At 37.0% G+C, this 13,586-nt stretch overlaps 2 protein-coding genes across 22 annotated transcripts in view; both read left to right on the top strand.

The window, feature by feature from the left end:
• Positions 1-6,699, top strand: part of CPT1A (carnitine palmitoyltransferase 1A) — a 36,126-nt gene extending 29,427 nt beyond the window's left edge. For 13 of the 14 annotated variants that reach the window (XM_040700878.2, XM_015286794.4, XM_015286798.4 and 10 more), the window contains 4 exons: positions 86-238; positions 1,169-1,273; positions 2,147-2,239; positions 3,665-6,699. In XM_040700878.2, the coding sequence (XP_040556812.1) occupies positions 86-238; positions 1,169-1,273; positions 2,147-2,239; positions 3,665-3,751 (438 nt within the window). In that variant the 3' untranslated portion in view covers positions 3,752-6,699. 14 annotated transcript variants of the gene reach the window in all.
• TESMIN (testis expressed metallothionein like protein) overlaps positions 5,015-13,586 on the top strand; it is a 77,974-nt gene continuing 69,402 nt past the window's right edge. For 4 of the 8 annotated variants that reach the window (XM_040701749.2, XM_040701748.2, XM_046942339.1 and 1 more), the window contains exons 1-6: positions 5,015-7,167; positions 7,730-8,286; positions 10,534-10,651; positions 11,255-11,313; positions 11,412-11,570; positions 12,216-12,336. In XM_040701749.2, the coding sequence (XP_040557683.1) occupies positions 7,813-8,286; positions 10,534-10,651; positions 11,255-11,313; positions 11,412-11,570; positions 12,216-12,336 (931 nt within the window). In that variant the 5' untranslated portion in view covers positions 5,015-7,167; positions 7,730-7,812. Of the gene's footprint in view, positions 7,403-7,729; positions 8,287-10,533; positions 10,652-11,254; positions 11,314-11,411; positions 11,571-12,215; positions 12,337-13,586 lie in introns of all 8 variants that reach the window. The other 4 variants (XM_040701750.2, XM_015286831.4, XM_040701747.2 and 1 more) reach the window with 3 other exon arrangements.

Raw genomic sequence — 13,586 nt, 5'->3', positions numbered from 1 at the left:
ATTGAGATTTGATTTTTCTGTAGCTTTCTAAGAAACTAAATGGGATTCACTTAACGGATTTTTTTCATCTTTCTTTCATCGTTAGAATGAAAATAAGATGAAGTCATTCCGGCTTGCAGCCACCAAACACCAGCACTTATATCGTCTTGCCATGACTGGTGCTGGCATTGACCGCCATCTGTTCTGCCTTTATGTCGTTTCTAAGTACCTTTCTGTAGATTCTCCCTTCCTCAAGGAAGTAAGTGATCTTTATTCATTGGTTACAGTAAATAACCGTTTGTTTATTCAGCGTTTTCTGGTACCTGCTTACGTATTAATGGAACTCCAGTTTTCCTCAGAAAGAAGATAAGAGTATAGATAGCATGGCTTAACATCCTACAGCTTGTTTTCATTTATATATATACATATATACACACTTACTAATAGACTTTCAGTAATACCGTGTTAAGGTTTGCAAGAAAGATGTAATCAGTATTACAATAAAATACTGGCTCTTAACACATGTTCACCGCAGGCAGCTATGTGCTTTCTCTCAAGAATATTATTTTGGAACTGTAACAAAATTACTTTGTTGTAAGTTAACATGAGCTAAGGGAGCCATATATTGCAATTTTTGTTTTTTACCGTTTACTGCAGTGCCAAATGCTTTATGAAACCGTGAAACCGTATTTTAAAGTTGGAATTCATGAAATAAAATGTGTGTTCCTGCTTTAAGTTAAGGATCAAACAACCTTGTACAGCTTCTGCAGCCTTCCAAGACATCTGTGTATTGTTGGGGATTTTACAAACTTCTAATTACTGTAGTATTCACTTGGGATTTGAGTACCACCATTGCTGATCTTGTTGACAAGACCTGCTATGCAGAGTTTACCAGGCTATAGATCAGTTTCATCTGTTTTGAAATAATATTTCTACTTTAAGAAATTTTATTACTTCTTTAGAAATTAACATGAAGATCTAATATGTTGATGGTTTATACGTTAGGACAAGTTAAATTGTTTCTTCTAGCACTCTCAATTATTCATTCCATTGACATGTGAACTAGAGTTACCTTTTAATATTGCTTTATTGAATATTTTCTAAGTTATTTTTATTATTTCTTGAGAGAGTTGCATGTTCCTAATTAATATGTTGTACTTGATTATATCTTTTTTTACCTCTAATAAAGGTTTTGTCTGAGCCTTGGAGACTATCAACGAGTCAGACACCACAGCAACACATTGATCTGAAGAAGAACCCTGAGATGTTATCTTCTGGTGGTGGATTTGGACCTGTATGTTTACTAAATACAAGCATCCCTTTTAAAAACAGTTTTGTTTCAGACCCATAATACCTTAATGTTACATATTAGAAGTGCAATGTACGCTTTAAATACGTGCTTAATATTTTCCGACTATACGAATGTGCTCAGAAAAACCAACGTCACCTTTTTCCCTTGTCCCACTAAAATATGGATTGTTCTTAAGGAAATATGCAGTTATCAAATGTGGCGTAAGGCTCCACAGCAAGGAGATCTAATAAACTGGGGGCTTCTATCGCTGTACCTATGCCTGCAGATTATGTATGTCAAACTATTATTACAGTGACAAGCAGTTTACTACTTACACTAGACTTTAAGGTTGGGATCAGTAGAAAGTAATTATTTCACTGTTCCGTGTTTTTTATTTATAATTCCCAATTAACTAAAGAAATAATAATAATCGTTCATGCTTTCCTTTGAATTAAGCTACTCAGATTGGTCTGCTTGCCTTCCTAAATATGAGTAGTAGCTAGGATAAGAATGAAAGTTTTCTGCAGCTTTTGTGGACTTTAGAGGAGCTAGTGTATTGGTGGAGTTTTAATGAGTTTCTGACTTACTATAGTATTTTACTGAGATTTTAATACGGAAATTGATAATATTCCTGTTAACTCTGTTAGGCAGGCTTTTCCATGTGGTAGACTAGATTCATCTATTTCAAAAAGCATTTCTATTAAAAGAACAGTGAGGGATCACAGGACTACTCTTTGGCTCAGAAATCACAATAATTATTGTGTATTTTAGTTGACTCGTCAAGCTGAAAGCTGGTTTTGTGGCCATTGGTTGATTGTGTAGAAAGTGAAGAAAAAGTAAGTTTAAAACTTGTTCTTGTCATTTTTCTTCCCTTAGGTGGCTGATGATGGTTACGGTGTTTCTTACATAATCTTGGATGAGAACTCCATCCATTTCCATGTCTCCAGCAAATTCTCTTGTTCTGAAACGGTAAGAGACAATCCTTTCCTGTTCTGATATCTGCTTTTAAGACTCTTCTACTCACTGTCTACTAAAAATTTAGTAGGACTTGCAACTTACGTTATATTCTGCTTTTTACTTTGTCAACATATGCTGTATATTAATGTTTTCCTCAGCTTCTATAAGTTTAGTGACTTCATGAACCAAGGAAATGGTGTAATACTTCACCTTCCTGTCAGATGTAATAAAAAAAAAAAAGCCTAAGGTCATGTTTGTGCACATGTAGTTCTCTGGAACTTACTGCCATAAGCAGTAAGATAGGTGTCTCCTGGTTTTTGTTATTACAGTTTAGCTTTGACTTGCCTCTGGCTGCAGTGGTAAAGATAACACAGTAGTATGCACTTTATTCTTTGAATCTCCTTGGTCCAAATAGTTCTGATGGAAGTTGATGGATAAATTTTAATCTGTGGTTGGGAAACTTAATTATCATAATTTCTCGGAATAGCACCTGGCTATTGAAATGTAGTGATGTCATCCATCAATATCCTTCTGTTGCAGAGAACAGCGTTGAGTGAGCTTCAGTTTGTCCTTCCCCTTTGTTTTATGACTTACCAACATACTCAGCTTTGGCAGGATTACATAGACCTTAACTTGTCTGATGGATCTTGAAGCCTCTGGTTAATCATTAAATATTAGAAATTACGACTTTGTTCATGTGTGGTTCACATTGTTCTTCAGATGCCTTTTACTTTATACGTTAAGTTTCCCTGTAGTCTTATCAGTCAAGGCAAAAGTCCATAGAGAGAAGGCAGCACTTTGTGTGCCTGTCCTTGATATTATTAGAGTTTCCTGTAGTAGGTTTTAACATGTAGCTAATGATTTATATTTGTAATCTTTTTCTTCCCTGTACCATTCATCTCTTGGAATAGTTTCTTAGTGTTTAAGTAATTGTGATTTTCACTTTCCTTATTTGATGTTGTTCTTCTAGTAGATTCAGGATTCCAATAGGAGCTCAAATGCAATTTTTTTTTTTTTTTTTTTTTTTTTTGCTTTTGCAGTATTTTTAGGGTTTTTTAGGTGTTTTACACTTTCTGGGTAGTCTTTTGTCTTGTGAGAAATGGCTTAGATAAAATCATCTTGTATGCACTAGATGTTTTAGTTTTCTTTTTTTAAACAATGATACAAAGCTATAGACACATTTGATTTCAAAGGTAGATTCTCAGTTCTGTGTGTAAATAACATAACTGCATAATGTAGAATTTACCAATCAGTAATAGCATAAACCTGGATTAATTTATATAGCATTAGAACTTTTGTTCTAATTCCGTTTTATGGTAATATATGTGATCTAAATCTGTATTCCAAAGTTACAAAATGTTAAAAATTCTTTCTTTTACTTAAAAGATAACTGTTACCAGACAGCACAGCTCATTGTATTTTTATTTATTTATTAAGGATTCTCATCGCTTTGGAAAGAACATCCAAAAAGCATTGGTTGACATCATGGGTTTGTTTCAACCTACTAAAAACTGTACCAAATGATCTGGGTTATTGCCACGAAGCAACCTCCCATCGTTGGGATGGAAACTCTTCTGAACAGCGAATGAAAGCAAGGTTTGCGGAAACACTAGCTGGTGAAGAAACTGAGTCACAATCCTGTTGATCTTCTACGAAAACCTTAGCCATGGCTTGAATGTTTCATGATTTTTTTTTTTTTAGTAGTTTGGAAGCATTTAGTTCCACAAAGGGCAACTTTTGGAATCTTATCCGTTTCTAGGGATGAAGTATACCACTATTGCACGAAGGCCTGTATATTCTAACTCCTGCAGTCTTCTCTTATTTTTTTTCTCTTTCTTACAATTATTTGAGTCCACTCATATTCCAGAATGGAAGGGATAAAACATATCAAGTCTAAAACTCAAAGCCTTCAAAAGATTTGATTTCGTATGCATCGATAGCAGAATGTTCTTCAGAGTATCTGCTGCTTTATTGCAAGAAATGACAACACTTCTGGCTGCTTACCTCATTAACTACTTTAAAGGTAATCTCTTCATAAGATTAAAAAAAAAACAACCCATCATCATAACCTAGTGCAACACACCCAACTGGTGTGTTTCTTTTTCAGAAGAAGTATGGAAGTATGTGCTACAGTGAAGTAGTAAAATATTATGCAAATTAGAAGGTATCAGACTTTTCTTATTACTTACAAGCATGTTTGCCACATGATTGATTTCATATCCATATAAATGGACCTGTGTGCTTGTCCATGCCAGTGCCTTAGAAAAAGAAATATCCTAAACACAGGGGAAAAGCTTATGCTGGGAGTTGGTTTTACATTATTTTTGTGGAGGGTAAATAGCAATGCAGATCTAGTTTTGAAATTATAAATTAGGTGGCTATCATTAGAATTGATTTTGCTTGTGTATGGTGCAGCTGGGTTCAAAGCTCTGATGACATGATCTCCTCTTACGTGGCAAAGACCTTTCTCTAGGAAGTGCAGGAATAACTTTTCAGAGCTACAGATATTCATGATCTCATTTAGCTGAGTGGTATTAGTGATTCGCTGAGAGAAGAGTTTCTGGGTCCTAGGGAATGTAAATATATTTAAACTCAAACCTGTTGGATTATCTATGAATCAAGGCTGCATGTAGAAGCTGAGCAACTGTAGTTTGCTAGGTTTCAGCCTGCAAGGACCAGAATTGCATGGTCAGCTCTCTGCATGAAACGGGCTGTGAAGGCAATGGAAAAAACTCTTCTGAGAGTGGCCCTTTGTGTCAAGCAGTTTCTGAAGGATGCAACAAAAATGGGGGTGGGAATAGGGCAGACAAATTCACTGAGAAAGGGGCGTATTTGTAAATGCAGAAGTAAAATGATTACTACAAAACTGAAGCAACTTGGTGTGTGATGCTACTCTTCCTCAAACTTCATCGGTGTCATTACTTTTTTAGGTCACACGATACAGTGCACCCATTAGGGCAAATTTACTTTTCTGGAAGTAGAAGGTACACAATATTGAGTAATACAGTAAATGTTGCCCCAGAGCTCTGCTAATTTTGAAAGCTCTTTGGGGATGCTGTGAAACTTCTCATTAGGTTATTTGGATTTCTTTTTCTGGCCAGTATTTCTAACTTTATATGCCTCTACATGGTGGTTGGTTTTTTTTGGTTTTTCCCTCACTCAGATCTAGCTGTTGAAATACCTGTTATGTGTATGTCTGAGGTGGAAAACCTCAACAGAGGTCCTAAATACATACATAAGCAAATACATGCTTACATAAATATAGGTCCCCCCCATAGGAATTGGCCAAAGACGCCCATTATTTGATTGGATGAAGTGTGTGGGAAAGGAGACTTTAAAATAAGCCTTACTGCAGCTAACATTCACCAAATTACTGCAACGGTGTTAAAATGATGTATTTTTCTGGAACTGCAGAAACAATGCACTGTTTTTTGTATTGACCACTGACCAGTCTGTGCTTAAATTAACATAGGGCTTCTAGGATTTTCCAAAACAAAATATTTAGATTTGACTCTCAGGTTTTAAATGTTTCATGTCTAATTGTACTTAGTGCAGTTATCAATGCAATTTTACATTCTTAGAGTAAGTATAATTGGCACAGAAAGTTGTTTTTTTTATTGTAAATGTTTAAAAGAGTGGTGTTAAATGTATCTTTTTTCTTTACTTTTTTTTTTAATTTGAGTTAGATCATAATTCCTAAACAGGTAGGATTTTATTTCGTTCTTTAAGATGTCAACGGCATGTAAATAAAATATGCTTTTTGGATGTAAATCTTAGAAATCCACAGTGAATGTAGGCTGTTAATAAATAATTAATTTAAAACTTGATATTCAGTATGGTGTACATACAGTAAAACTACTTGCTTTTTTTTTTTTTGCTCAAAAGCCATAGGAATGTAATTGAAATTACTTAGAACTGAATGAACTTTCTAGTATGGTGTACTTTATTGTTAATGTCTGTAATTTAGAACAACTGTTCATCCGTAACTGAACCTTGAACCACCTGTTGTGAGAAGAGTGCAGTGAGAAGAGCTCTGAGTGAGGGGTGGCTAGGTTTGGATAACAAATTAACCTGTTTGTTAAACACCTGTGTGGAATTGATCGAATCCTTTAAGTACGAATTTGCAGAATTTATTATTTCAGCTATTTAATATGATGGAATAGCAGAAATTTGGTGCATTTAGAGGCTGCTATTGCCCAGGACTAAGGTTATTCCAAAGTCAATACTCTTTTAAGGGTTGGGCTTCTGAAGGACTATGGAGGTGCGTGCAAGCCTGACCTTGAAAATCATGGTTCTAATTCAGCCTTTGTACCAATTGCTTTCTTGTATAAAATGTATTACTTTAAGCTGTTTTTTATCTTGTTCGCTTACTCTACTTCTGTGGCTGGTTATTTACACTCTGTAGTCTGTCCCAGTGTTCTACCCTCTTCTGTGACTTCCAAAAATAAAATAAAGTTTCACAATTACCACTACTACTATGTAGAATGTTTCATGTCCTTTCTATTTTCTTTCTGGCACCTTGCTTGGCCGGACTTGTGAAATCGGTGGAGTCAAAGCCAATTCGGAACTGTAGCAGGGCACTCTTCAGCTTATTTAAAAGGTGTTTTGTACCTCGGTACTTTGCTAGTTAACAGAGAACGTGTGTTAACAAACAGCTTTTCAGGTTCCGTGGCGACAGCTCGAGTCTTCAGCTATTCTACGAGGTGGAAATGGCTGCTGGAAAGTTCGTCTGAAACGGTCTGCATGGAGGCTCGTAATCCGCACTGACTTCACAGTCAGTGACCCCTAAGAGCCCATAGCTCCTCCTGTGAGGAGCGCGCCGCCGCCCCCGGGGCGCGAGCCGAGCCCGCGCGGTTCGGCCGTTACCTCGCACGCGCAGCGCCCTGTAACGGTCGAGCACGCGACGGCTTCCTCGCCTTCTCGCTGAGCCGAGGCGCAGGGTACAGCCACTGCTGTGCTGTGCGTGGGGTGGGGCTGAAGAGGGGGTAGAGGGAAGGAGGAGGGCTGGTTTCCTGTCGTGAGCCTGAGCGTGCTGCTGTTAGCGTGGCCCAAACGCAGGAGTTGTCGTGGTAGCGCGGGCAGGTTCGGGCTGGTACCTTAGTGCAGGAGTTGTGGAGCACCGAGGGCAAAGGAGCGCCTTGTCTACGTCTGGCAGTAGTGACGTGGGGAGTATAGGTGATTTGGGCTTACCGTGCTCAGTTATACGAGATTAACAATGTAACGACTTCTCTCCAAGCTCCCTGCTGTGTCAGATTTAATTTTCCTTTTCTTTTCCTACTGCTAAAACCAAGCAGCTAAATTCCGTTTTAAGCCCCGGTGCCATGCAACACGAAAAGTTGCAAATAAGTTGTTCTTATGCTAAAAGCAGCTGTTTGTTGGCTTGGTGGCTTTTCAGGGCACGAACAGCTGCATCGGTGTTGTATTCTTCAGTGTTGTGTTAATTGTGTTAGTCTTCAGTGTTGCACATACTTGTTTGGTTAAGACTATTTCATTCCCTTCTAGATATCTAAGTTATCTGGAAGAATACTGTGATAGAAAAATTAATTAACTTCAAGTAAATAAGAAGCACCTGGCTGCTTGTGACTATGGAGAATCAGATATTGTTTGACATAAGATCAGCTATAGATGATGGATTTGTAACTGAAATATTAAGTCAGAATATTCCTGATAGTTCTGACAACTTCAGCCTGGAAACTGCAGTAATTAATAATCCTGTTGAAGGATTGTCATCTAGTCAAGGCAATCAGTTGTACTCTATTGATGTGGGAGAGGCTTTGTTGGATTGCTTTGAGTATCCTCTTTCCACTGAAAATCAGAACACAACAGCAAAAGTTGAAACATATCCACATGGAAGCAGCAGCTGTGACAATGAAGATCTTGAAAAATACAAAGGATTAAATCTTCCAGAAGAAGCTGATTATAGGCATTCACCTTATCTGCCTTCAGATGGTGGCCGTTTCCTTTCTTCTGTAGTGACACAGCATAAAAATTGCGGTGTTCCAACTCCAAGTGTTTTCTCTTCAGAAGGAGCAGCCAGCCAAAATATTGGAACCGTACCCGTAAGATATGTGGAATAAGAATTTTTATGTGTGCTTGTTTGTAATGTATATGTAGAAGATCACCACATTAAAACTTGAGATGGGATTCATGTTATGTTTGAAGTAACGTTATAAATCTTATACTGGAACAAACTCAGGAGTACATACAGAAATTGAACTAGTTTCCTAGTGCTATAAATAACATGTAGTGAACGTACGGTTCTGTTTGCTGCTCTTTTTTGCCTGCGTCTGGAGCCCTGTTTTTAAATGGCTGGGTATTTTGCTTATTAAGAAAAAATGTTACTGTGCAGTACCCGCTTCAGCTTTATATCTTACTGTTGGTATTAGCAGCTATCTGGTAGTTGTACAAAGTAGAAGCATAGAATTATAGAATGGCCTGGGTTGAAAAGGACCACAATGATCATCTGGTTTCAACCCCCTGCTATGTGCAGGGTCACCAACCACCAGACCAGGCTGCCCAGAGCCACATCCAGCCTGGCCTTGAATGCCTCCAGGGATGGGGCATCCACAGCCTCCTTGTGCAACCTGTTCCAGTGTATCACCACCCTCTATGTGAAAAACTTCTTCCTAATATCTAACCTAAACTTCCCCTGTCTTAATTTTAAACCATTCCACCCTTGTAAACAGTCTTTCCCCTCCTGTTTATATGCGCCCTTCAAATGTTGGAAGGTTGCAATGAGGTCTCCCCGGAGCCTTCTCTTCTCTATTACATTAACTTTTGTTCTTTAGTTCTACAGGTGACGTGCTTGTCATCTTAGAATGTGTAGTCCAAATGCATTTGAAATTAATTTATCTGCAATGGTAAACTGTGGCCTGTGTTGTTAAATATCTGTAGAGGAAGTAGTTTTGTAAGTGGTGTGCTTTGAAGGTAACATCATCTATATTGAATTAATTACTGTCTCTGCAGGTGTGCAGCATTAAACTTTTAGTGATGGTCACGGGACCAAGTCCATCTGCTTAATGCAGACTATTCATATTTAGAATACTTATGTGTGCTTGTATCTTTCTTCCTGGTTGTAGAATATCTTCTGAAGAAATTGCCTAATTCAGCTTGTGCTCCATAGGCAGCTTCTGGGGGAACACTGTTTCCTCTGGGAAGCTATTTTGAAATAACTAAGCGTACCAGTTGACATTTCTTTCCAATGTAAATATTTTAACAAGCATTGCTACTCTAAGATTCAGAAATTCAAAAAGGCATTAAAACTCACCAAAAACTAACAAAAATCACTTGGTTGAGAATGGGTCTGATGTTTTTTTCTTGCAGTATCCCACCAAGGTGCTAGACTGAAAGTTGGGTGGCAGCTGTGGGGCATTTTCCAGTGCCATTTCATGTGGAGATGCTTGAAGTCTGCCTTGACGTTAACCCTACATGTTTTAGCTTGCTTTCTGATTTCAGGTTATGTTTTACAGAGATCTCTAACTTCAGAGAATCTTTATGTGCATGTCCAATATTATCAGTAGTTCTTTAATAATCAGAATCTTCATTATTTGAAGCTATTAATAAGTTTCAGATCTCTCGAGTATGATTTAGGTGTAATAGTTCCTTTCTTCAAAGTCAAGTTGCAGGTAACAATAATGTGTTTGGCTCACCTCTTCCATACAACGGTTTAAAAATGAGATTTAGAATCTTTCTGACCATCTCTCTTCCTGGTATCCATACAGTTTACCACACTGAATCAGTTTCTTTCATCTGCTGTGTTTCCTGAAAGTATGAGAATAATGTTATAATCATATTATCAATACTAATTTTACTGAATTAAAGCCAATTGGCTGTTTCTATACTGCTTGCTTATCCCTCTGAACTACTGTCCTGTATTAAGCAGAGAAAGCAGGGAACATAGAGATGGAAAGAAATTTGTCCGGTTCAAACGATCTCAGTTCTAATTTGAAACTACAAAATAGTTCAATTTCTGTTCATTTACTTTATTATGGAAAATTGAAATGTAGGTGTTAGGTGTTAAATTGAAATGTAGGCTCTTATAGTTACAGAAATATTAGATCCAGAAACGTAACTGCACACTGAACAGAACAAGGAGAAGTAATAGTCGCCTGTCAATAGTATCTGGTAATGCTGGTTATTCTGCAGCCTTTATGTGCTTAATTATAACTTAGAAATGCAAATAATTTCCAATTTGAAGATCACCATAAGCCAGTTTCTGTTTATCTGTGTTGTTTTTTGTTTGTTCGTTTGTTTCTTTTAGGGGATGCGTAATATATAAAGTAGTTATAAAACATTCTTTTCTTCAGGTGTTCAGATCGTTAATACCTCCAACTGAGGATGAGAATAATTGTATTTATTATGATCAGTTTAAAGGAATCCAAAACAGTCCTATGCAGTCAAAAAACTTGCCAGATTGCTTTACTGGTAAGTGCCACAGGTGTCTGAGTGGGATTGTTTATTTGTTTGTTTTATTAATTTATTTTAACTCCTCTTACAGTGTTACAAAAGGGTATGAATGTGTAAATAAAAAAATTCCTGCATTTGGGAAGTTGCAGCATGAGCCCCTTCTGATAACTCTCATAGAGCTGAGCAAGCCTGAAAGGAGAATGTTTTGAAGCAGATCAGTGTTTATTCATGTATGTTCTTGTTGCTTCAACCACAAAGTTCAGGCTTACTTTTGATTTTCCCTTGTTCTTTATAATGCAGTAAGTCTCCCAGCTCTCCTTTGTATGATAGCAATATACAGTCTTTCCAGTGGAAGCTGACGTACGCAGCAGCCTCGCTAACGTAATGCTAAATGATTTCTACCAGATGGTCACGAGAAACCTTTTAGAGACATCAAATACATATAGAAACCTGTGTTTCTCCAGTCTGTTACAAGAGAATATTAAATAGTATTTTATGAGACTGTAACACTGTAGTGACATCAAAATCTCCTTGATACCATGAGTGAGCTCCTGGCATTAAAACCAAACAAAAGTGAACAAATGTCTTAATAAACGAAACTTTCTTTATTTCATGTACAAGAATGCTCCAGTGGTGTCTATGGCTTGCCTCAGACTAGTGCTTCTGTCTATGATGAAATAGTAAGTATGCATTTGATTTCTAAATTCATGGTATGTGCCTGGAACTCAGTGAAGATTTTAAGGAGTGCCTGTTAAGGTATAACCCTTGTTTCTTTCAGGCCGAAGTAAGAGATGCAATCAGAAATGTTACGGAGAGTCACGAAGATGGAGCAATTTTTCAGAGTTCAAATACCGATGAGTCTAACTGCGAGTTATTAGCACTGCATGGTGTGGCAGAGGAACCTGGATATTTACACAGAAATAATTCCAGCCCCCTGGTAATTTATGTCTGGTAATTGATATGCTAAGAAGCGTACGAAAAGAATGATACGCTAAGGAAACATTAACTTACTTGTACCACGTATGCACCCAAATCCCGTTTAGTAAGTTTTGTGTCAAGATTGATTAGATAGTGCTTTTCTTAGACTCAGAAACTAATTTTTTACTTAGATAAAGTGCTATCTTACATATAAAATGTTATTTTCTATGTCAAGGCTACCTACAGTAATATGAAAGTTATTTTACAAAGGAACAGTCTTGATAAACAGTCACATCTGAATAAATGACATGAAACATTGAAGTGAAATGGGGTTTGTTCTGGGTAGGCAACTGAATTTTAGGCCTGCATAGTAGAAAACTAGCTAGAGTGTGTTATGCAAAACCTTACAGAACAGTTTAGAGAACCAGGAGCGCATCTCACCCTAGATTGAAGAGCTACAGTATCACAGCTGCTTCCAAAACCAAACAAACTGAAAGGGTCAAAAAGTGGACATCTTTGTGTACAGTGTTACGTTTTTCTGAGAGACTTCGGTGTGTGATGATGCAGCTTTATGAAGCATGTTACTCTTACGAAAACCATTCTGTCTGCATGCTTAGAATTACAGTTTCTTAGATGGGAGGCTATCATTATTTATTTATTCCAGATGATCTGTCAACTGGAAGGAGGCACTCAAATACTCTGTATAAAGAATTGTGGCACACAGGATCTGAAAACAATCCATCTCATTCCACAGTATGAAGACCAATGTAATTATCTTCCATCTGGTAAAATCAAAGTTAAAGTTATCTCTAGCATGCCAGATAGCAGATCATAGTTAATGTGCAAATGCACGTTTATTTTCTTGATCAGCAGTGAGCAGAGGTAAGATGAAGCTAGTATAGCTATCACAAGTTATTGTTTTACTTTATTTTGTAATAATTAAAAAAATCTAGGCATTTAAGTGTTATGAAAATGATGGAATGGTCGTGTTGAATGTAACTATAATTTTTAATATACAGATCAACTTGTCTCATGAGAAAGCATGCTTAGCAGGAAGCGCTTGCATACAGTTGCATTTACCTCACCGCACCACGAAGTGTCACTGTTTCACTATAAATGAAGAGCATCATAGAGGTCTGTTGGGTATCCTTCAGCCCTGGGATTCAAAATGTCCCACAAATGTTTCCGTCACTCAGTGAACTTGAAGTTCCATCCGTTTTTAAAGAGATGATTTCTGAGATCTGAAAGTTCATTGTTTAGCTATTTTTATATATTCACTATATCTTAGTGGGACCATACATTTGCATCTTAGAAGCAACACTGCTTAAGAGAGGTTTAAGACTAAAATATTTCTTTACCCAAATATAGCTTCCACAGAAACAGAAAGATTATTTCTTCACTTATCAGTATCTTATTTCAGTGGTGTGTGACAATCTCATTGTGAAAACAAAGCCTTTTATTACTAGGCACCATACTCACACTGTTCATGTTGTCAGTAGATGCTGAGTGTTTGAATCTCAGCAGATGCTCAAGTTATGGAGCATGTTTATTTATATTTATCAGAAAAGTAAACCAGGTACATTCAAATTAAAGAAAATGTGTCTATAAAAAACATTCAAGCTCTCATTAATTTGCTGCAACATTAGGGAAGAAAAATCTGAGGAGAGCAATGGCTTTTTGTTTGTTTTAGTTTTTATTTGCCCAAGCTTTCTTACATTTTACTGATCTTCTCAGTAAGTAAAAGGTGTAGGTCCAGAAGTTGTATCTCAAAGTTTCTTTAAACGTAGATTAATCTTGCAATCTCAGTAAGACTAATGGAGTAATGCTTACTTTTTCCTACATAGCCTAAGATACTGATTTTCTTAAATGCAGTGCCTCACTGGGACTTGCACAAAACTCTGTTCTTACAGTCATGGATTTCTTCATAGATTTTTAGTTGCTGTTTCTTTGTTGTTGTTGTTGTTTTAATAGGCTAAATGCCTCCTTTCTTGATACTCTGACAGAATTCTGGAAATTCATATAGTAAGAGCTCAGG

This window comes from Gallus gallus, chromosome 5 (genome assembly GCF_016699485.2).
Source record: "Gallus gallus isolate bGalGal1 chromosome 5, bGalGal1.mat.broiler.GRCg7b, whole genome shotgun sequence".
Classification (NCBI taxonomy): Eukaryota; Metazoa; Chordata; class Aves; order Galliformes; family Phasianidae; genus Gallus; species Gallus gallus.
Note: the sequence above shows the minus strand (reverse complement) of the source record. Positions and strands in the feature narration are given on the sequence as shown.